At 40.3% G+C, this 23,514-nt stretch overlaps 1 protein-coding gene across 4 annotated transcripts in view; it reads left to right on the top strand.

The window, feature by feature from the left end:
• The first annotated feature begins 290 nt into the window (after positions 1-290).
• ECT2L (epithelial cell transforming 2 like) overlaps positions 291-23,514 on the top strand; it is a 73,604-nt gene continuing 50,380 nt past the window's right edge. For 3 of the 4 annotated variants that reach the window (XM_057489153.1, XM_057489151.1, XM_057489150.1), the window contains exons 1-5: positions 291-426; positions 2,855-2,919; positions 11,388-11,499; positions 12,141-12,274; positions 13,381-13,493. In XM_057489153.1, the coding sequence (XP_057345136.1) occupies positions 12,173-12,274; positions 13,381-13,493 (215 nt within the window). In that variant the 5' untranslated portion in view covers positions 291-426; positions 2,855-2,919; positions 11,388-11,499; positions 12,141-12,172. Of the gene's footprint in view, positions 427-2,854; positions 2,920-11,387; positions 11,500-12,140; positions 12,275-13,380; positions 13,494-23,514 lie in introns of those variants that run through there. The other variant, XM_057489152.1, reaches the window with a different exon arrangement.

The following is a 23,514-nucleotide window of genomic DNA, read 5'->3' as shown; positions in this document are numbered from 1 at the left end:
TCACACAGCCTCGAAGTTGCTGGCCTTCTCTGAGACCTGGCACACGGTGGCTTCAGTGGCCCAGTCTCCCCCTGGGGTCCCGCCGCATGGCGTCTGGCCCCTCCGCTCGGGGCCCTCGGGGCTTCTGGGACATGCAGGTGACGGCCGGGAGGACGGCAGAGGAGCAGAGCCGCTGCGGCCGCGTAGAGGCGGGCCGCGGGTGCCCTGAGCGCGGCCGTCCGTGGGCCCCGAGGACTCGGGCCGGGCCGGCGGCGTGGGCCACGTGGGTGCCGGGGCGGGGCGCAGGGCCGCGCCGCTGGGTTCCTATGGAGACGGCGCGCCGACGTTCCTCCCGGGCCGCGGCTCGCGGGCCCGCCCTCGGTTTCCCCGGCGCAATCTCAAGAGGAGCGGCCGCTCGGTGCGGGGACCCTTGGCCACCTCCTGGAGGTAAAGCCCTCGGCTTCTGGCCGCGCATCTTTTGCTGCGGACCCACGGGCGCAGCGCCGGGGCCGGCTTGGCTGCCCGAGGCAGCCTCGGAAGACCCCGAGCCGCGCAGAGGCCGGGCCTTCGGCGCCCCCTCGCTGGGCTTGGACAACAGGAGCAAGTCCGTAGTTACCCGAAAGGCTGAAGGGCTGTGGGGAGAAACACCACCACTCCCTGCGTAGGGTCAGTTGTGAGCTGGGCTCTGGCAAGTGAAATCTTGCCTTCTCCAGAGTACCCATTTGGGGTAGTAAGTCAAATTACTGAGCACTTTGGAAAACAGCTCTTCCGAGGACTCTGCCCTGGCTCACACCCCCGCTCCCGCCCTCCTTTGCCTCGCCTCACCCGCTTTCCCGCGGTGGAGTCCGGGACGTGGGGAGTGGAGGCTAGTGAAGGACGAGCACAAAGAATCTGCGGCGAATAGAGTTTGTGGTTAGAACTGTATCGTTCTAAGAATTAATATGCTAGGACTTGGTGAGCAGGACAAATAATTAAAATCATGTTACTTCTAAATATGTGTCTTTTTAAAAGCATGTAACGTGCTTACTAATAAATCTTGCCGTAAAATACCAGAACAGAAAGAATATCCTGACGTCATCTGTATTAAAGTTTAGCACGACCCATGCAATTATTTTCAGGCCCACCTTGACATTTGTGCCCTTCAGAGCCTCAAAAATCATGATCCAAAGATTATTTCAGTGAGAAAAAGTAGGGGTTAGGGCCTTGAAAGTTTCAGGTCAACAAGAACTGGTTATTTTTCCTGAATGAATTTAAATAGTACAGTTGCTTCTCATTATACCTTTAAACTTATGTATCAGTGAGCAAATCCAGCATTTGGGGCTGGCCAGTATTGGCTCACAAATATGGCATTTCCTATCACCTCCTGTGCTATCACTAGTATGGATTTCCTCAAGACATGCTATCACTTCCATTATCCATTATTTATTTGTGCATTTAATAAAAATGACATACTGGTGTATGTTCAAAATAAGTCACTTTTTACTTGCCTCAAACATAGGACATGTAACTTAAATGGAATAGTCTTTCATTTGTTTTTTTTTTTTTTCACTAATCACACAAACTTTCCTTGTACTTTGGTTATTTTCTGCAATCTCTAGAACCAGATAACCTCTTGGGAGGCATATTTAAGGGATTAAATTCTTTTTCACCTGTGCCTAATAGTCTATCCATGCTTCAGGAAGAAATAGTGCTATAGATTTTTTCCAGTGCATAGAACCTAAAAGTTTCTCACCTTTCTCAAGCAAGTGATGCCAGGTATATATTTCAAAAATGGGTGGGTTTGCATAGTCTCTGAAATTCTAGACTATAGAACACACTTAAAGGATTAAGTTTTAGATAATAAAAGAATCATTGCATAACTTAATATGTGAATCATTAAAGAACTCAAACGTAGGTACCTCTATGCCAGGGGACAATATTTTGTTTCTAATTTTCACTTCAAGTCAGTTTGCTACATTGGAGCAGGACCAGACTAATTTACATTTCTCTAGCTGTGTAACAAATCACCTGTGGAAACACAGTTAATGACAGCATGGTTCTGATTTATCACAGTGATTATTTAGCTCTCTGTATGGCCTGGCAATTGCCCCGCCATGTCACCCCTTAATTTGGTTTTGTTGTGCAAGAGGCTCCCCACTTCTTTTGCTGAGCATAAGTGCCAGTGTCAACTGCTGAATTCCTCATCAATATCCCAGTTGTAAAGAATAGTCAGCCATGAAATAGAAATTGTATTTCCAAATTAACCCATATAAGGCATATATCCAATTTAAGTTAAACTCATACTTTAGGAAAAACCCAATATAATTTTTAAACTTGGTAGCCAATTACTATCTGTGTGACCTGGGACAATTTCCTTTAACTTGCTTTTCTCTTGTGTAATGTAACTCCCAGAGTGAATGTGAGGATTAAATGAGCTAGTGTATAGGAAAGAGATACACTAGCACAGTACCAGTCAGAGAAGCCACTGAAACAAAAGTAAGATGTGAAGTATAGCCTTTATGGATGGCCCCTTTTCCCCTTTGATGTTTGTTAGATCCAATTACAAATGAGAATAGCCACAGAATAGGGTCTCCTATTTTATTCCTTTCTTGCAACAAACTTTAGACATATTTAGAGTCCTTGTTTTACAGAGTGAGGTAGGAAAGAGGTCTCCAGTTTATGTCACCTATGCTGGAGTTTCAATTCAGTGGAAAACTGGGCTGTAAACAAGGCAGCAGCCAGGACTTTTCCAGGAGTGATGCTCTGCTGTGTATAAGAACAGGAGAAATCCTGAGTGATCATGGAAGAAGTTTGTAGTACAGTATTTTGGTTTTTGGAGAAAGGACACAGGGAAAAGACAAAAAAAATGAATGAGAATTTGGTTTTGTACACTCAGGTTTTGAGTCTCTTGGCATGAGAAGACATTCATGATTGCCATATTGTAAACATAATTCACAATTAGTACTCTTGTCCCAGTCTCATCTCGAGTACCCTAAAATTCTTCCCTCCAATTTGCTAATGTCATGAAAGAATAATCTGTCAGATCTACATATTCAATTCTAATCTTATTTTACCATCTAACTAATTCAACATAATGGTGGAAATTACTAATAAGATCACACAAGTTGATAAATTGTCACAGTTGGGACATAGTTGTCAACTCGGAATAATCAGTGAAGGAATTTGGCTTTTTCTTAACAAGTAACTTGCTTTTGAGCCCTTGAATTTGGAAAGTTGGTAGATGTGAACAATTACTCACTTATGCATTCAGCAACCACTTGCCACATGCCTCCTCAGTGGCAGGCACTTTGTGGTAGGCAGCTTCTAGAATGGCTCCCAGTGACTCCAGCTTCCTGGTATTTATGCCCTTGTGAATCCCCTCCCCTCAAGTATAGGCTAGACTGGTTTCTAATGCAGGGATTGCCAGACCTTTTCTACAAAGGATCAGTAATAAATATTTTTGGCTTTGTGAGCCATATGTTCTCTCTCCCAGTTACTCAGTTCTGCTGTTGTTGTATAAAAGCAACCATACGTAATGTGTAAATAAATGTGATCAACTGCGTTGTAAATTGAGCTACAAAAATGGGTGGCAGGCTGAATATCGCTGACCATGTTTGCCGACCCCTGTCCTGACTAACCAAAAAGTGATGGTCTATCACTTCTGAGATTATGTTATACAAACACTCTGGCTTCCATTTTGCCTGCTTTCTCTTGCCCTCTTGCTTGTTCATTTGGGTGGAAGCCAACTGCCATTTGTGAACCAAGCCATGGAGATGCTCTCATGGGAGGGGAGCCTCCAGCCAACAGGCAGCAAGGAATCTTGCCAACAACCATTTACATGAGCGTGGAGGTGGATCCTTCTGCAGTCAACTTTGGGATGACTGTAGCCCCTGCTGACAACTGGACTGTGACAGATCCTGAGCCACGGGACCCAGTTAAGCCATGCCTTGACTTTCAACACAGAAACCGTAAGATAATAAATGTTTGTTGTTTTAAGCCACTAAGTTTTGGGACTATTTGTTACACAGCTATTCCATAACCACCATGATCACCACATCAGATAACCAATACACACTATGATAGGCTCCTCTAACAATGGACAAGGGAAATGCTGCGTAGTATTTCCTCCTCTTGGAGATTCACTCTGAATGTCAACATATTAAAGATTTGAAACATCCTAAAAAAAAAAGAAACATGTTTAATCTTGTTTGATCAGTAATGTCCCAAACATATTTGACCATAGATTCTGTTTTTCTGGGAAATACCTGTTAATATCTTATGGGGTTACTACTTGGAGAAAAATAAAATGCTGAATACGAAAATAAATCATTCCATTTAAAGAAGTAGTGATTGACAGCCGGCCCTTTCTCCCTGGACTGAATAACTGATCAGCAAAGTTGACATCTTAGAGAAAGAAAATAATCCTGAGGAAGTTTATATCTCTATTTATATTTATATCTATAAATATACATGCTATAATATACATGATGTGCTGTTTAGCCACCAGCAGAGACACCAACAAGTCTTTCTGTAACGTTCCACTCATTGTGTAACTCAGTAATCCCTTAACACAGAGGATAACAACAATTTTGAGAACTTGCTAAATAAAAATCCCTCATGTTGGCTCTTAGAGGGATTTTACATAACAACAGCTGGGCATCTTATGAAACTAAGGATTTGTTTCGGTGTTGATTCAGAAGGAGGTATTTAATTTCCCACATTGCCATGAGGTTTTTATTTGAACACATTATTATGCTGTAGTTTGCCAAGACACATCACTGCCTTGATTCACACATGAGGAAACTGAGGCTCAGAGACTTACTTGTAAAGCTTCAATTTGGGGGCATCGGAGCAGGGATCCGAAAGTGATGCTGTCATGCTGCCCTCTAACATTTACAAGATTTTTCTTAATATGGGACATGCCTTTCCAATATATTCATTTTTAAAATATGCTTTTATCTGATGGAAGTGCAGTATGAGTAGAGGTACTGCAAATGTTTGGCATATTCTTGAAATCTGGCTTTCCAGTGAAGTTTTTTTCAGCTACTCTAGGCCCCATTGTTCTCTCGGAATTTATAGCACAAGAGGGTTGCTTAGAAACTTAGACGTTTCTGATGCTTGAATCCCAGCTAGAGTTTCACTGACAAGAGGTCATCCAATTTGTGTTTTAATATCTCCAGTAATGGACATAACCTCCTGAGACAGCTAAAGCTGATGAAGTGGTTGTTTTCCCACTTCAAAACCTACCTTTCTGACATCATCCATTATTCTTAATTTTCTCTTCTAGGGATTCACAAACCATGTGTAATTGTTTATATATACATACATATATAATATATATATTATATATATATATATATAGTTGAGTGTGTGTGTGTACAGAAAAGGATCCAGTTTTTCTTATCCTTTTTAAACACTTTGTTTTCTATAAATGGGAAAATCTATCTCTTCCTCTTTGGTTTATCATCTTACAAGTGTCCATGTATACATGAGCCCATTTTGGACTTTGTCTTCTGCTTCTGTAGTTGAGATGTCTGTCCCTATACAAATACCATCCAGCTTTAATAGTAAGTCTTGGTATCTACAAACACATCTACTTTACTTGTTCTTTCCAGACTGTCTTTATTGTTTTGTCCCTTTAAACTTCCACAAGTATTTTAGAATTAGCTTTTCAAGTTACACACACATGCACGCATACACACACACCCTACAGTATCTCATGGAATTTTTTTATTGAGGTTGCATTAAGTCTGTAGATCAGTTTGAGAGAATTAATGACTTCATTTTTAATCTCTAATTCATGAATAAAGCCTATCTCTCCACCTATATAGGTTTTAAAAAATGTTTTTCAGTGAAGTTTTATAATTTTCTTCATAAAGTTTGTACTTTTATTTTCATAAGTATGTAATAGTGTTTGATGTTAAGTGATACCTTTTTTAAAGTTCTTGATTTAAATAGACAAATATAGAAAAATACTCAAATCATAAGTGTAGAACTCAATGAATCATAAAATGAATTCACCTGGGCTCCCAGAACTAGGTCAGTACCAGTACCTTCCCAGGCATTACGCTCTTTCCTCTTCAGAGGGAACCATAATCCTAGCTTCTAACACTATAGTATAGAGTCTTGTATAACTTCAGTGATACAAAATGTATGATTTTGTCTCCAGCTTCTTTTGTTCAGTGTCTTATGTATATGATTCATACATATTGTTGTATGTAGCAACAGACTGTTCATGATGTATATAGCATTCTATTGCATGAATATATAACAATATATTTATCCATTCACTATTGACACATGCTTCTGCTTTTTCCAGTTTGGAGCTGTCTGATACAGCTGTGAATATTCTTGTGGATATATTTGGTCCACACGTTCATGTCTTTCTGTTGGGCCAATTGCATGTATGTATGTTCAACTTTAGGAAATAATGCTAAGTAGTCTTTTAAAGTACTTATACCAATTTACACTTTCACCAGCTGAATGTGAGAGTTCTGAATGCTCACCAACATGGCTTTGTCAGTCTCTGCTGGATAACAAACTATCCCAAAATGTAGTAGCTTGAAACAGGAATCATTGTTTTTCAGTTCTGTGGGTTGGCTGGCCTCACCTGGGCAGGTCTGCTTCCTGTTAAAGTTTGGGGTCCATCATGTGGTTGCATTCACCTGGGAGTTGGAATAGAATACCCAGGATGGCTTCACTGGCACTTCTGGTGCTTTGACTAGGGTGGCAGAAACAGCTCGGTGCTGGCTCAACCTGTTTCTCCGTGTAGTCTCTCATCTTTCTATAATTTCACCCAAGCTTATTTACATGGCAATTAGATCCCAAGAATGCAACAAGGGAGACTTCAAATCTTCTTAAGGCCTACATCCATAAGTCAAACATCTTCACATTCACAACATCCTGTTGGTTAAAGCAAGGTAATGCTAAGGCAGACTCAAAGGGAGGGACAGTGACAGACTCCTTGTCTTGAGGGGAGAACTGACACCCATATACAGGGATATACATTTCCTGGCCATGTGTGTGTATAAATAATATACCACATTCCACTCTCTGGCTGTAACAATTAACATGCCTTTCACATGCATAGTACATTTTAAAAATTAAGGTATCATTGATATACACTCTTATCAAGGTTTCATGTGAAAGACAATGTGGTTACTACATTCACCCATATTATCGAGTCCTCCCCATATCCCATTGAAGTCACTGTCCATTAGTGTAGTAAGAAAATGCAGAACACATTTATGCCATCCCAAGACACCCAAAATCTCTTCCAATTATGATATCAGGGCTTGAAGTCCAATCCCCTGTGATCTTTATCACATCCAATTGCAAAGGAGGCTCCTTGTCTGTGGCTCCTCTTCATCTAGAGACCTGTGAACTCAGCTGTCTCCCAGACACCCAGCTTACACTTGTGAAGCCCAAAAGGGAGAACCACAACAGTCTTTCCTGTTCACAAAGGCAAGAAGCAGCAACCACATGGCAATTGCTGGTATATAACAATTCTGAAATTTACCCAGGCCAGTTGCCCAGATTATTTCTTGATTATGGTCCAGGTCTGCTCCTTGGTGGTGGTCTCCTAATCCATTGTTCTGAGCTTCTCTTGGCTCTGCCCTTCTGACTCTTGGCTCCCTCCTTTGAGCTACCCATCCTTTTCACTAATAAATTACTTGTGTTTGCAGTTGTGGTATCTTCCTCAGCTTCTTTCTTGCCAAAGAAAGTTGGAGGCTTGGAGACCATTTCATACTCTCTTGGTCCTTTTATTTCAAGCTGGTCATGCTTTCACCAGAACAATCTTCTTAACAATTTTGTGGTACGTTATACCTTTCAAAGCTCTTATTAAGGAGATCTTTGAAAGAGACCTCAAGTCATTTATTACTTTGAGATTTGTGCAGGCTAAAGATACTTTACTCAAAAACTAAATAGATCTTCAGGTCACTTCATGTCTTTCTTACTGTATGTGTCATATGCATCTAAAGAAGCCAATCAACACTTTCTATATCCTGCTTGGAATCTCTTCGGTTAGATCCACATATTCCTTGGTGCATTTTCTATTTTCTACATTAATGAAGGCAATAATGTTACTAAACCTTCCACCACTACATAACCCAGGTCACCCTTTCCCCAGCCTTTCATAGCAACTGAATAAAATACCAACCAAAATTTTAGTAGCTTAAAAATAATAATTCTTTATTATTGCTCATGATTCTTAGGGTCAGCTGGGCCCAACAGGACAGTTGTTCTACTCCATGTGTCCCCACCTTTGTCATAAATTAAGTGTCCATCTATATATGTGAGTCTATTTCTGGACTCACTGATCTGTTCCATTATTTTATTTGTCTATTTTTGTGCCAATATCTCATGCTCTTATATATATTAGCTTTGTAATAAATAAGTTTCCCTTGTCATTTACAGTAAGTCTTACCATTTTATTCTTTCTGAAGTTGTCTTTGTTATTTTGACCCTTTGCGTTATAATTCCCATATACACACATACATACACACACACACACACACACACACACACACACACACACTGCATACCTGCATGTTTTGAGATTATATTCAGTATTAATTTGTTAGAACCAACATCTATACAGATGTATACTCTTACTTAGATCTTTAAAAATTTCTCTTGATAAAATGTTTAGTATTCTATGTGGAATATTTATCTTTCTTTGATTTAAATTGAATTTTAAAAATTACTGCAAATGATATATTGTTGTTTAAAGGTTTGTTATTAGTGTACAGAAATACAGTATTTTTTAATGTTGCCCTTGTGTGCAGCAAACTTGATAATCTTTTACACTAAATCTGACAATTTATCTGTAGATTCTTTAGTGTTTTCTACAAACAGTATGCCATTAATAAATAATGACAATTTTGTTTTTTCTTTTTCAGTTATTATACATTTAATTAATTTTCTTGCTTTATTACATTGGACAGAACCTCCAGAACAATGTAGAATAAAGGTGATCATAGCCACGAGAGGGAAAGTTTCAACATTTCCCTATTACATTTAAAGTTTGCTATCTTTCTCGTAATATGTGTTTATTTGGATTAGGACATTCCGTTCAAGTCCTAGTTTACTAAGATTTTTTGTTCTTCTTAACAATAGGTATTGAAGCTTACCAAATGTACTTTTTGCATCTACTGAGATTATAATTTTTCTCCTTTGTTTTGCCAATGATGAGAAATACATAGATTTTTAAAAGCAACCAAATTAACATTCCAAGAATAAATTCAATTGGTGGTCATATATTATCTTTTTAATATATTGCTGAGTTTGGTATTTTAATTTTGGTTAGGATTTTTGCATCTATGTTTATTATGATAAACTTATCATATACCTCTCTTTTAAGGTCCTTGTTGGGTTTGATATCAAGGTTATGGTGACTTCATAAAAGGACTTGGGAATATTTCCACTTTTTCTATTCTCTGGATGGTTTTGTGTAAACTTACTCTTATTTCTTACTTAAATATTTGGTAGATACAAATACTGGTTCCCGGAGTAGGGTGCTGCCATAACAACAGCAACACATTTCAAATGATGTGGCATTAACATCCAGTCTGGCAGCAAGTACTTGTTATGGGACAGTTGGAAGATGGTAATCCACGTTATGGAGGGGAAAAAAATTGTAAAACCGTAGTCTTGAATAGAGTAAAGAGCATATCATATACCTGATGAGCTTATACTACACAAAGAGCTAGAAAATTAATGTTATTAGAATGAGTTCATTACTACTGGATGCATTTGCCAAGGCATTACAAGAACTAGAGTCGCTCAGAAAATATTTGGCTGGTTTCCAAACAAGAATATGCAGGAATTCAGAGACATCTAAAAAACTCAGCTACTGGCCAAGTTGGAAGGTGCAACTGATTCCACATCTTTAATTTGTAAAGATGCCTTAGAGCAACAAATGCTGCTTAAAACTCTGCCTAGTGGCAAGGACTAAGTCAAGGGTATGGCTGTCACACCATTGTTAGGATCTCTGAATGGAACAAGGTGGTACCCAGCAAATACTTCCAGTTGAAAAATATCTCAAGGAAGGGAGTCCTGGGGTTTGGCTCTTCCTAAGGAAGCCTAATCAGCTCAAAATACCTGCAATTAAATTTAGAAAGACAGAGAGAGAAATGTCTCTAAACAATTGTGTCATACAGCATTGCCTACAATCAAATAAATAACTCGAGGTAGATTTTGAGAAGGTGAGATTGGCAAAGAATCATCGACAAGATCTAAAAAAGAATGTGATAGTTTGAGAATAAAAATGATAATTGGGCCCCAGCCTTTTACAGCAGGATATCAGAATTGCTATGGATTCTTTTATATGTCATTCTTCTCCATTACAAATGGGAATATTTACTGCAGCTATCCTTTCCCTGCTCTACCATTATATACATTGTGTATAGGGACTAAGGCCACATAACTCATCTTTTTAGTTCCAAGATCTCTTAATCGAGAGGAGCTATATCTGTAACTGTAGAGACTGTTACGAATCATTCATACCTCCTGGGGTATAAGCTAAAAATATTGATGAGATGATCAAAATTTGGGGTCATCTCCCTTAAGAAGGGGTATGTGTTCTGCATGTGGGAAAAGAAGGGAACTGACCCAGAGGGTGAACTGTGATGGATTATGTTACTGTTCACATATAATCCTTTCCCCTTGAGTGTGTGCTGGACCTAGTGACTTACTTTTTTTTTTGAAGTATCATTGATATACAGTCTTACGTTGGTTTCAAATATGGGTTCAACAGTTAACAGTATTAAATCCTCACCCCCTCTAGTGTGGTTTCTATCTATCAACATAGAAAGATGTTACAGAATCATTCACTACATTCTCCATGCTGTACTACCACCTAGTGACTTACTTTTACCTCATAGAGCAGAGCAAAATTGCTAGGAGATCACTTACGAGGTCAGGTTACAAAGAGACTGTGGCTTCCCTCTTGTGTGGTCTCTCTTGGTTTTGTCCATTTGCTCATTCTGATGGAAGCCAGCTGCCATATGAACTGCCTTTTGGAAGGCCTGTGTGGCAAGGTAGGCAAAAGGGACCTCTAGCCATGAGCCAGGGACAACTGAGGCCTTCAGTCCAACAGCTTGCAATCAACTGAGTCCTGCAACAACCACGTGCAAGAGCTCTGGATCTTTCAGATGAGAAGGAATCCTGGCCAACACCTGGACTGCAGCCTTGTGAGAAACCTTGAAGCAGAAGTACCTGTTATGGACTTGTGTCCCTCCAAATTCATTACGTTGAGGCTTTAACCCCCACTGTGGCTATATTTGCAGAGGGAACCTATAAAGAGGTAATGAAAGTTAAATGAGGTTATAAGAGTGGGGCTTTAATCCAATAGGACTGGTATCCTTATAAGGAGAGGAAGAGACATCAGAGATCTCTCCCCCTCTCTATCTCTCTGTGCACAGAAGAAACGCCTCTGAGAGTACAGTGAGCAGGTGGCCGTGTACAGCCAGGAAGAGAGGTTTCACTAGAAACCAGCCCTGACAGTGCCTTGACCTTGGACTTCCAGCTTCCAGAACTGTGAGAAAATAAATTTTTGTTGTTTAAGCCACCCAGTCTGTCATACTTTGCTTTGGAAGCCTTACTGGACTAATACAGTACTCCATAAAAAATGCATTGATTTCTGACCCACAGAAACTTTGAGATAATAAGGGTTCATTGTTTGGATCTGTTAAATCTGGGGGTGATTTGTTATGCAGCAATGGATAACTAACACATTAGCCTAATTTTTTCCTCTACATATTCTTTGACTTGTGTCCTCAAAAGAGAGGCAGGTAGAGTGCTCTCTTTGAGTCCTTCAGATACCTGCTTTCCGGGGAAAGAAAAAGTCAATTCAACATTCCTGGCTGATATAAAGAATCATTCCAATTTGAGTCATTTTCCCAGCAAAATGAAAAAGAATTATGGTTTAGATTCACATTTGGGGGCAAGTAGATGAGGACAGAATGAACTACAATGACTTAGCATTCATGAACTCCCTGTGTGTATTTGTATGGATTATCTTTCGTGCAGATATATATGAATTGTTGTAATTCTATCTATATAAATATATATGTATGTAAATGAATTGCTGTAATTACATACTTCCTATAAGGACAACATTAATATACTGGATGTGTCTAGGTGATCTTGATTTAACATTTATTGAAATGAACCTATAGTTCCTAGGACTGGAAGAAAATAATTTGCTGAGATGTCAGCTGGAAATTCTTCCAGGAAAACCCTGGAAATGGAGAGTTTCCACACAAGATTCAGTGCCTGGACACCTTTTAGCAACAAGTCATTAAATAGACAGGTGAGTTACATACTCTAGAACAAAACAACTGTAATTCATAAGGTTAATTCTACTGTGATATATCGGATCTTTTGTTGCCATACTTAAAAAAAAAAAACCTCTGTAGAATTTAGTTTTCGAGACACTTTAAACAAAAAAACCTACATTGGTCAGCTCCCAAGATAGCATCGTCTCAGCCCAGTCCCCAGGGACAAAGTGGAAACCTGCAGGACACAGTACATGCTGTCAGGGGGAAGGAGGACAGAGGCAGTGCTGTGGGTGGTGTTTTGCTATGGAGAGTGTTAATGTGTATTTCTCTGTGTATTTTTTCAATCCTCTCTTCCCTTCTGTGCCAACTGTGTGGTTTGATGGCCTGGGAATGCCCCTTCCTTTGAAATGTAGCAAGTAGTCATGAATGGCTCGGGCTGCTCTGCCGACCTTAATGGAGAAGGCTGACTGATCCTCAGAGCTAACGTGTGCTTCAGGTCCTCTCACAAGGGAAGGAGAGTAGCCGGGCTGGGGCCAAAGCCTGGCTGAGTCACACAGCCAGTGTGTGTCACCTGAGCAAAGCTGGACGGAAACCCAGGTTCAGGGGAATGCTGGTCTTTGGCATATGTCTTCCCTGGAGACACATGTAATAATGGCTGCTTAGCAATATTATTAAATTTCATTTTGGTGGGTGCTATGAAGATACAGGATTTTAGTGAAATCACACCTACTTTAAATGGCCTGTTTTCACAGTTTAACAAATGTAGCCTGTATTTGTGTTTTCAAAGTGAAATGTTTGGAATCTGTTTCCCCAGGCCACATCAGCTTAGGTAGAAACGAGAGCCGGGATTTATTACCTCTTTGTTTTCCAAAGAGGCCCTCCTTGGCCCGCTCTGTAATTATATCCCCTGCCAGCCTTTCCCACCATCCCACCCAACAAGCCTGAGCTTGTCTGCATCCCTGGATGAAAGCCGTTTAAGCTGAAGGGAGAGACCCCTACTGCACATATCAAAGTGCTTTGTGAATGTAATGTGCTATGCAAATATTAGTTATGAGGTTGTTGGATTGCCTAAGGATTGCTTAGCAACTAAGAATGTGTTGAAATATACAGGAAAATGCCATTTTTTCCCCCCTTACAGCTCTTTCAGGAAAGAGTTGCACTTATAAGTCATTGGTTTGACCTCTGGACTAACAAGCAACGTCAAGAATTCTTATTCACGATTTTTTTACGATGCACTAAATCGCAGTTAAGGTAAATGATGTAATTATCATTGGTTGTTTTGGGTTTTTTTTGGTATCATTAATATACAATTACATGAGCAACATTATGGTTACTAGACTTCCCCCATCATCAAGTCCCCACCACATACCCCATTACAGTCACTGTCCATCAGCGTAGTAGGATGCTACAGAATCACTACTTGTCTTCTCTGTGCTATACTGCCTTCCCTGTGCCCCCCGCTACATTATGTGTGCTAATCATAATGCCTTCTTTTCCCCCTCATTGGTTCTTAAAGAAAACAAAATACAGTAAAATGTTTAAGGGTTTTTTTTTTCCCTGGAAAAAACACATTAAGCAATTGCTATTTTGAGGTTTAAAAACAGACTGATGCTTCTTCCCGTGGGGGTGAAACGGAGCCTGGGGATGGGGGTGGGGGTGGGGGCTTTAACGCCTCACACCACAGTGGGATGTTTAGTTTTTGCAAAACTTGTAAATTGCTTCAGTTATTCAGTGGAATTTTAACTGTTAGCATATTAAATTCTCATAGTACATTAAATTCTTCTTGGAATGATCACATAGACAGTATATTTCAAGTAGATATCTGCTATATAGGTATCTCCATAAATATCTGTTACATGAATGGATGGATCTGAAAAATGTCTGAGAAGTGACCATGACAGCAACATCTAGGAACATGGGCAAGACTCGTATGGCAGCGGGTCCTTGCTCTTCTTACCCTTCCCTCCTGTTATGACTGAAATTTACTTTGAAATAGTCCAGCAGAGATGGTATTTTTGAATGTGTTACTTAAAAAATTATACCCAGCTCTCTCTGTCTCTCTGCTGCCCTCTCCCTCTCTTTGTCTCTGTGTCTCTGTCCCCCTGCTCTCCCTGTTCTCTCTCTCTCTCTGCTCTCTCTGTTCCACTGCTCTCCCTGCGCTCTCTCCCTCCCTCTCTCTGCTCTCTCTGTCCCGCTGCTCTCTCTGCTGCTCCCTCTCTCTCTCTCTTGCTCTCCTCACCCCACTCTGGGGCAGCCACTCCCTCCTTCAGATAATAAAGTCTCTCACGTGGGCCCGTGTCTCCTGAGTCGTTCTGGGCTGACATTTTGGATGTCAATCAGATATTTAAAGATTTGGCCATGATGATCCATGACCAAGGTGATCTGATTGATAGCATAGAAGCCAATGTGGAAAGCTCAGAGGTGCATGTGGAACGAGCCACTGATCAGTTACAGAGGGCTGCTTACTATCAGAAAAAGTCTCACAAGAAGATCTGTATCCTGGTGCTTGTCCTGTCAGTGATTATTGTAATCTTGGGACTTATTATCTGGCAAGTTAGTAAATGAAGTGATTGCCTCAAAGCCTTCTCCTGCTGACCTGTTTTCAAGGGCAACTGCTTGTTAAAGTCTTGCCAGAACAAACTGATCTCAAGAAGAAAGCATACACCAGAACATCCTATGATAATTTAGTTAGAAGCTAACTACTAACTAGTCCTTGGAATTAATGACTGTGGAGACAGTATCAATTTATGTATACATTTTATTGATTTCTCAAATTAGGAATTAATTCATGTGGATTTTGCTTTCTCTTGTATTCTGATCACCTTTCATCCCACGTATTTACTGAAAATTCCATTTTAGATATTGTTTTGACAGGTGACACTACAGTCTTGTAATATTGTCTTTTTACGTGTATATAAGATTTACCTTTTTACTGGCAACTGAGGTAGAATTATTTTCTGGAACCCAGCATATTGGAGTTGGTCAGGTACTATATAACAAGCCAGCACTTTGTATTATTTTACATTTTTAATTTGAATTTCTGAGAAGTCTGTTCTCTATCTGCTTTGAAAGATTTTGGCCATGTAACTAGAAAGTAAAAAATTGCACATGTGATCCAGATTAAAATTATCTATTTGAGCTGGCCAGTTGTTGGGGTACATGTTAATATGGGTTTAAAGCTTATTATCTTTTAGTGCCGTCCACAACAGCTCATCCACACTAAACCATCTCATTCACTTTTTGAAGAGGTTAATTTAATTAACATTACTATATTATGTGGGGGTCCCTCTCCCCCTGTCTGTATAGAAAGGGAGAATTAGACAAAGCATGCTTTTGGAAAGCGAATAGAAATTGTTTGGAATGATTTGATCTTTTTGTTGTTGTTCACTTGTGGTTCTACATTCCTGGTGAATAATGAATGTTGCTGTCAAAAGGCTACTACCCCCAACCCTATAAGGGTTGGTGGGCATTTGATGTCAGGAAGATTTTAAAAGCTAGACTGAAGTTGATTTAAGATTTAGTCCTGTGAACCTGGTAATAAAGCAAAGAAAAGGTTCATTTTTATAAATAATACTGGTTTGGAATAGTGGTGTCAGACTTACCCTAATTTATGAACAAGAGATTTAATCTCTCCATGAATAGTTTTAGACAAAAAATGTTTCAATAAAAGATTGCTGTCTTGTAATATAAAAAAAAAAAATTATACCCAGGCCCAGCTAGTGTTAGGATCAGGAATTACTACTCTAGGGGTGGTAGCTAGCATCGTATTGGAAAGGTCACAGTGTCTCAGTTGTTACTAGGAACTTTGCTAATTAGCATAGCAAATATCACACATTAGTTATTATCAGAGCGACTAGTGGCTTGTTAACTTGCCAGATGAATGTTAGAAATGGACTCTCTTTGGTGAAATTAAAGATATTCAGATGTGGAACTGACTAAAATATTCTAGAGAGCCTTCCAGCATGCCTGGACCTGGTTGAAAAATCTAGACAGGCTGGTAGCAGGTACATATAAGAACGGTTTCACAGGCAGTCTGGGGATTTCTGGTAGCCTGAGGCCAACTTTGAGGGTAATAATGGAATCCTGTTCCTGGAACATTGTCCTTTCTCAACTGGGTGAACCTTTTACCCAAAGGACAGAGAGCTGGGACTTCATCAGTCCTACCGAGGAAACTGAAGTGGTTTGGGCATATTTACTAAGGTTTATTTAGTGAAACTCTGAAGTATGGCATTATTTCATGTCAGTAGCTTTCACTACAACCTGGTGGTAAGGCTGTGGAGAGAGGCTAACCCTCCAGCTTCTCAGGTAGCTACTAAAAGTATGTGAGAGTTGGACAAGACCAAATTGTCTTATTTCAGTTTGCAATACCTGCCTCTACTCTTTCTTACACTTCTTTCTGCCCGTCTCTTTCAATTGATCAGCCATTTCGTCTCTCCTATCTACTCGGCTGATCTTCTCCATTGTCAGCTGCCTCCTACATCTGTAGGCAGAGTGGATTGTAAGCCAAATTGTTCTGAAGGAATCACTAAGTCACTGGAGGGAGACAGACACCTTCCTGACTCTGTTGAACATGCAGACAGACCACAGAAAAATAGACTCTTCAGTCCATTACTTAAAAATCAGGGAAGGGATTTGTATGGTAGTCATTAGCTAGGTTTCCTTTTACTCCAACTTTACAACTTTCAAGACAAGAAAATAATAGAACAAACCCCCATATTCATAATTGCTTTGTATTCTAGTCTCATGTATTATAAATGAAGCAATTTTAGTTATAACCACTGGAGGTCATCAGAGATCTTGTGGTATATTTTGAGGCTCGCTACCATTAATTAATCCTGACATTTTGTCACAGGAAATTACATCCTTTGTCTAGTACCTGAATACTTTCTATGAGACAAGAAATGGAACTATCTGTTCAGTGAAATTACTTTGCTTTTTTCAAAGGAGCTCTGTTTCTGTCAAGAGCTGTATATATTTTATAGTCCACAAAGCTGCTATCACATATTCTGGACTGCTAATTTCAGGGAAAGTTGTATGTCAATTTCTGATCTGTAGATTTGGCACCCTAAACCCATCTTCGACTTGTGGTGAAGGTTTTTGTTGTTGAACATCAATCAGTTCATTCTCCAAAGTCCGGATTAAGTCTGGCTTCCCCTCCCTTTTCGTCAGCTATTTCTTCTCTCCTGCCAGCATTTATAGATACCATGTGCCGATAGGCTAATCCAATTTGAGCTGTGCTTGACTTTAATTAAATCCAAAAGCCCAACTCATTTAATCATTTAGGTTAAGAAAATCAGTGCAGTCAACTTTCTTTTAAATATCTTATTGAGATACAATTCACGTACAATAAAAGTCATCCATTTAAAGGGTACCATTCAGTGGTTTTAGTATATTCAGAGTTGTACAACCATCACCATAATGTAAGTTCAGAACATTTTCCTTAACGCAAAAGGCAACTCCCTACCCATTAGCAGTCACTCGTCATCTCCATCCTTCAGCACAGAGCAACCACTTTCTATTTCTATAAACTTGCCTTTTCTGGACTTTTCATGTAAACGGAGTCATATAACACATGGTCTTTTGTGACTGGCTACTTTTATGTATTATAATATTCTCAAAGTTCATTCATTTTGGAGTATATATCAGTACTTCAGTCCTTTTTGATATCAAATAACATGCTATTGTATGGATAATACCATATTTTATTTATCCATTCATTAGTTGGTGGATATTTGGGTTGTTTTTACATTTTGGCTATTGTGAATAATGCTGCTATGAATGTCTGTGTACAGTTTTTCTATATGGCTATCCTTATTTCTTTTGGGTGTATACCTAGGAATGGAATTTTGGGGTCAAATGGTGAATCAACTTTTATTAGATTTCTTTTGAATCATATTTACTCCTATAGTCCCTGATTCCCTGTAACTTTGAATATGCTTGTGAATACATGAGTGACTTCAGCATTATTGGAATGCCTGAAATCTTTCTATGTAAGCTAGGCTATATTTGTGCAGTATTTCATTTTAAAGGCAGAAAAGCCCTTGTTTTAGATGTTTTGTTTTAAACCTTCTGAATATATTTTTTTAATTCAAGTAGTTATAAAGCTTAAACAGGATATTGAAGTATTGGTCAGAAACATGTCATAATGGTCTTTAAAAGTTTCTTATCTTTATGAGATATATTCAGATATCTAAGATATTTCTTTTCTGTTCTAATACTCCATATTACTCAAATTTTAAGATTTCTTAAATGGAGTCTTATGATATTTAAGATGTCTTTCAAAGGGTCGGCTTCTTAAACCATCCTGCTGGCAAAATTCTCCTTCTTAGCTCCATTTCAATGACACCTCTCCTGTGAAGCTTTCCCTGCTTATTTTTCACCCCCAGAAGTTTTTACAAACCCTTCTCATGGCATTTCCCCCAATGCTTTATGCATATATGGCCACATGTCTAATGGTTTCCAGTAGTTTCGTCCCCCTGCCACCTGACTAGGCTGACCTTCCCTGTGACTCCTTAAAGGAAGCTAGGCTGTTTGTGTCCATCACACTTGAAGACACCCATGAGTTTGCACCAGTCTCTAGCCACACTGGTGAAACCAGTTTCAAATTGCCTCTGCTCAGCAGCAGATAACACCCCATGTAGAAGCCTTTCATTCCAGGCTGGAGCTGCTCAAACTTGCAGCTTTCTCAGTGGGTCCCTGGGGCAGCATTCAAGAAACTGCTTTCCCAGGAGACAAATGTGTGTGTGTTGGTGGAGAGGGAAGTTATGAGCAGTGAAGACTCAGCTCTGGTCAGTGTGTGTGTGTGTGTGTGTGTGTGTGTGTGTGTGTGTGTGTGTGTGTGTGTGTGTGTGTGTGTGTGTGTGTGTGTGTGTGTGTGTGTGTGTGTGTGTGTGTGTTGGTGGAGAGGGAAGTTATGAGCAGTGAAGACTCAGCTCTGGTCAGTGTGTGTGTGTGTGTGTGTGTGTGTGTGTGTGTGTGTTGGTGGAGAGGGAAGTTATGAGCAGTGAAGACTCAGCTCTGGTCATTTGTGTGTGTGTGTGTGTGTGTGTGTGTGTGTGTGTGTGTGTGTGTGTGTGTGTGTGTGTGTTGGTGGAGAGGGAAGTTATGAGCAGTGAAGACTCAGCTCTGGTCATTTGTCTCCATCAGAGCTGATTGGAAATGGGGCTGGAGGGCAGAAAAATGTACCCACCAACATATGCTTAAGAGAGGACACCCTCCCTTGCCCTGCAGCTCCCACTTCACTACACCCACTACTCTTTCCAAACAGCCCCCACGAGGGCTCAGCTGAGGATGTCTTATCTCAGGAGTGAACTGTGAGAAAATCTGGTGTATACATTTTTCAGAGACAACATACTTGTAGGTTAATTTTGAATATAGAACAGTTTCATCACTCTGAGTTACTGAATGTCCACTTCAAAGGGAAATCTTTGTGTCTGGAGTTGGTGGAGAGCAGAGAGAAGCAGGCAGAGACACACTGGGTTTCTGAATATCCAAGCCAGGCCTGGGGATTCGGGTCATCCTGACTCTCCCTCCCTTAGTCCCGTATTCAGGATATCCCAGCCCTGTTCTCCTGTCCTTCCACAGAGATTAGACAGTCATGGGCAACCATAGGAAATACTTGCATTTGTTGTTGGGGTGGTTTTTCAGGGTGGATGAAGATAAGAAAGAAAATCCTTGAGTTTAGAAAGAAAGGGGAAACCCAAAGGCCAAAGCTGTTTATTGGGTGGGGATGGGAACAAAAAGGGGCGTGGGTGGTGGGAAGGTCACTGGTTACATTAGGCAAAGCCCAGGCACTGAAGTTTCACTTCCCATTCTGTAAGTGGCAGCACTCTCCCTGTGTAATGTGTCACTTCTCCTTATAGCACTTAGTGCACCTGACATTACGTTATATACAGTACCTGCGCATTTGTTTGCTGTCTGCCCGCCCCACTAGAATGCAGCTCCCAGAGAGCAAGTGCTTTCAGGTGACCCTTTCTGCCCCTAGCACTTAGAGTAATACCAGGTGCATGGTAGCCACTCAGTAAATGCTTGCTAAATGAATGAAGATGTCTACAACACTCCTAATTACAAGTACAAAAAGATAGATAATCAGAAAAAAATTTTCATTTGACAGTTCTCTAGGAGGAAGGAATTTTTCAATATTTAAATTTCAAATGTAGGAGATACCTAATACCTTGCTTCATTCAAGACGTTTCATTATTTAATTAATTCAAGACTTCTATAAAGCAACTCCAAAAGGAATTGTGCACAGTAAAAATACCAAAGGGTGCTGCGTCCCTCAACTCCATGGCGCCTCTTGAAGTTGTTCATTGCACAGCTTCTCAAATGCACCAGCCCTGATAATACTACCAGTTATTCATACAGTATGTGATATCAGCTTCCCGATCTACCAGGGGTCCTTTTACCCTCAATGTAGAAGGAGTCAAATTCACAGATAATTCATTGGAAAATGGCAACAATGTTTTAAAAGACCATTTGTCTCTATTCTGTATCTAAGAGTCTCTTTAGAAAATGTCCATGAGTGTTACGGCAGAATAAGCCTGTGGTCTCTGTTGTAAGGATCTGTGCTTACAGTAGTCATCTGGGAATCACTGCAGGGGACAAGCCTGAGAATCAAAACAAAGTATTGAGGAGGTAAAGTGAAAATGGAAAATCCTTGCCCTTGATGGCATCGAGTCTCTGAATTCACCAATCCTCAAGCTGCCTTGATTTTCCTTCTCATTTAAGGAAAGTGAAAAGAAGATAAATAGGTTTAAAAATGGTCCATAGTAGACCATCTGGTTGTCACTTCTCTGGTCATATAACTACCTGGTTTTCAGCTAGATTTGGAAAAACACAAACCATTTAATAGTCAAACTGATATTCTTTACACATAGGAGAGAACTCTTCAGACCCTTATGCAGAATATAAGTATTTAATTCAGGGCTTCAAAAAGGAGCAATATATAATCCTAAGACTGCCATACATATATTCAATGCTTTGTACTTGATTTTGGCATCAGCATCAAGATCTGCTAGCCTGCCCCCTCTATCAATGTGAAGTCAAGTTCACTGATGATGAGAAGGGGTGGGCCCATTAGAGTAACTTGGGATTTGTAAAAACAGACTATGAGCCTCACCCACAGAGATTTTTGCCTCAACACACCTAGAATGGGGCTGAGGAAACTGTTTTTATTAAATTCCCAGGGTGATTTGGTAGACAGCCAAGTGTAAATCACAAGGCCTGGGGGACCTGGAGGCCTCAAGTCTTCTACCTCTGGATTGTACTCCCCCTTGGAGGCAGGAAAACAGGCCACATGAGTATCCCATCTCTTCTATTCTCAGTGCAATGGAACAAAATCATTTGTTGAGATTCTGTAGGTGTCCTTTTCATCTTTCACTTATGATGTTATTTAGTGGTTTTAGAATGTTTCATTTTGAGTGATCCTAACGTTGACACAAATAATAAAGTTTTTAAATCTTACATAATTGAAAAATCCAGAGGTAGATTTGGCCGCAGTTGAAGCTTGATCCAGAGGTTCATTAAGTAAACCAATGACTTGTTTCCATCTGTCCCTCTGCTCTGCTGTCGGCAGTCATGGCTTCATTGTTATGTTTCCTCAGTTGTGTCCACAAGAAAAAGGAGTTCCTCTGAGCTCCATTCTGATTGGACTAGTTTGGGTTTGTGCCGACTTCGGCCCACTTGCTGTGGCCAGTGTGGACCCCCATGAACTGAATTAGCCTTGATCATGTGCTTTTTGGAGCCATGGATGGAGTCAGCTTCTATACAACCTGGACCACCAAAGACAAACAGGTTATTTTACCTGGAGAAGGGGAAGTCAATGATGAGTGCCAGAGCTAATGTCTATTTACCCAGCATTCAGCAAATATTTACTTGGTGCCTCCTATGTACCAAGCACAGCTCTGGGGGCATGGGATTCAACACTAAACAGATGATAAGAGATTCACAGTTTGGTAGAATGAAACTTGTCCTAAAATAGGAAAAAAGGAATGTCCATACCTCTCACTGGATATTTGACAGTACAATATAGCACCACTATAAATATGTTGGGGTGTTTTCCATATCTCAGAACTTAGAGAAGTGCAATGGGCTGAATAACGGCCCCCAAATACGTTCATGCCCTAATCCCTGGAACCAGTGAATGTTACCTTAGACGGCAAAGGGACTTTGCAGGTATGTTTAAGCATTTTGAGATGAGGAGATTAGCCTCCATTATGGGGCACAACATAATCACAGTGGCCCTTTGAGGGAGGCAAGAGATAGCAGAGTCAGAAGGGAAGGTGATGTGGCAGAGATGGAGAGACTTGAAGAGCCTGTGCTGCTGGCTTTGGAGATGGAGGAGGGGCCACGAGCCGGAATACATTCAGCTACTGGAACCTCTGGAAGTCTGAGAGAATAAATGTGTATTGCTTTAAGCCACTAAGTTGGTGGTGGTTAGGACATTAAGAACTAATTTTCCCTATTTTTCTATTTTTATTTTTTTTTTCATTCTTCACTCTCATATACACATATTGATTTAGTCTCTTCCAAGTTACAAGCACCTGGTAGGGACAGAGCAGCAAACAAAACAGCCCCAGGCCTTCTTTTATGGGATTTAAAGTCCAGTGGAAGAGAGAGTTTAAATAGTGATAAGCTCAGAAAGGACTGAGCTTGAGGGTCAGCAATACAATATGGAAACACAAAATGGTGCTTAGATTACACAACACAACAGTGCACATCCAGGGGAAAGGATACAGGTTTCAGCAAAGGATAGGAGGTGGCATTAAGTACGGAGTGCTCAGGGAGTGTCATAGCCTCCCACAGGAAAATCTTTGGGCAGCAAGAATGGTCAGCCTGTTGGAGGGGGCATTCTGGCAGTACCCCAGAAATACTATCCTAAAAATTCACTATCATCACCTTATACAGTTACCTATATTGTTACAAAGATAGCTTTTTACTAGCCACAACTCAGGTCTGCCATGCTGGCTCTTGCTCCTTCCCCAGCACCATATTCCCTGGCCATAAGTTATGTAATAATAAGTATCACACCTGGGAAATAATACTAAATGTACATAACAATTCCAAATCTGTATGCATGTATTGTCCTTTATTTTCCACAATCCAAAGACAAGGCAGGTCTGTCCAGCACAACAGATACCAAATAAATAGGTATAATTGTGCTAAGTGACAAAGGGAAAGTAATGGGGACCTCATCCAATCTAGGAGAACAGGGCAGCCTTCCCTGAGGATTTGGCATTTAGGCTGGAGTTTGAAGGTTGTGTAGGAGTTAGAT

This window comes from Manis pentadactyla, chromosome 12, assembly GCF_030020395.1.
Source record: "Manis pentadactyla isolate mManPen7 chromosome 12, mManPen7.hap1, whole genome shotgun sequence".
In the NCBI taxonomy this organism is placed as follows: domain Eukaryota; kingdom Metazoa; phylum Chordata; class Mammalia; order Pholidota; family Manidae; genus Manis; species Manis pentadactyla.
Note: the sequence above shows the minus strand (reverse complement) of the source record. Positions and strands in the feature narration are given on the sequence as shown.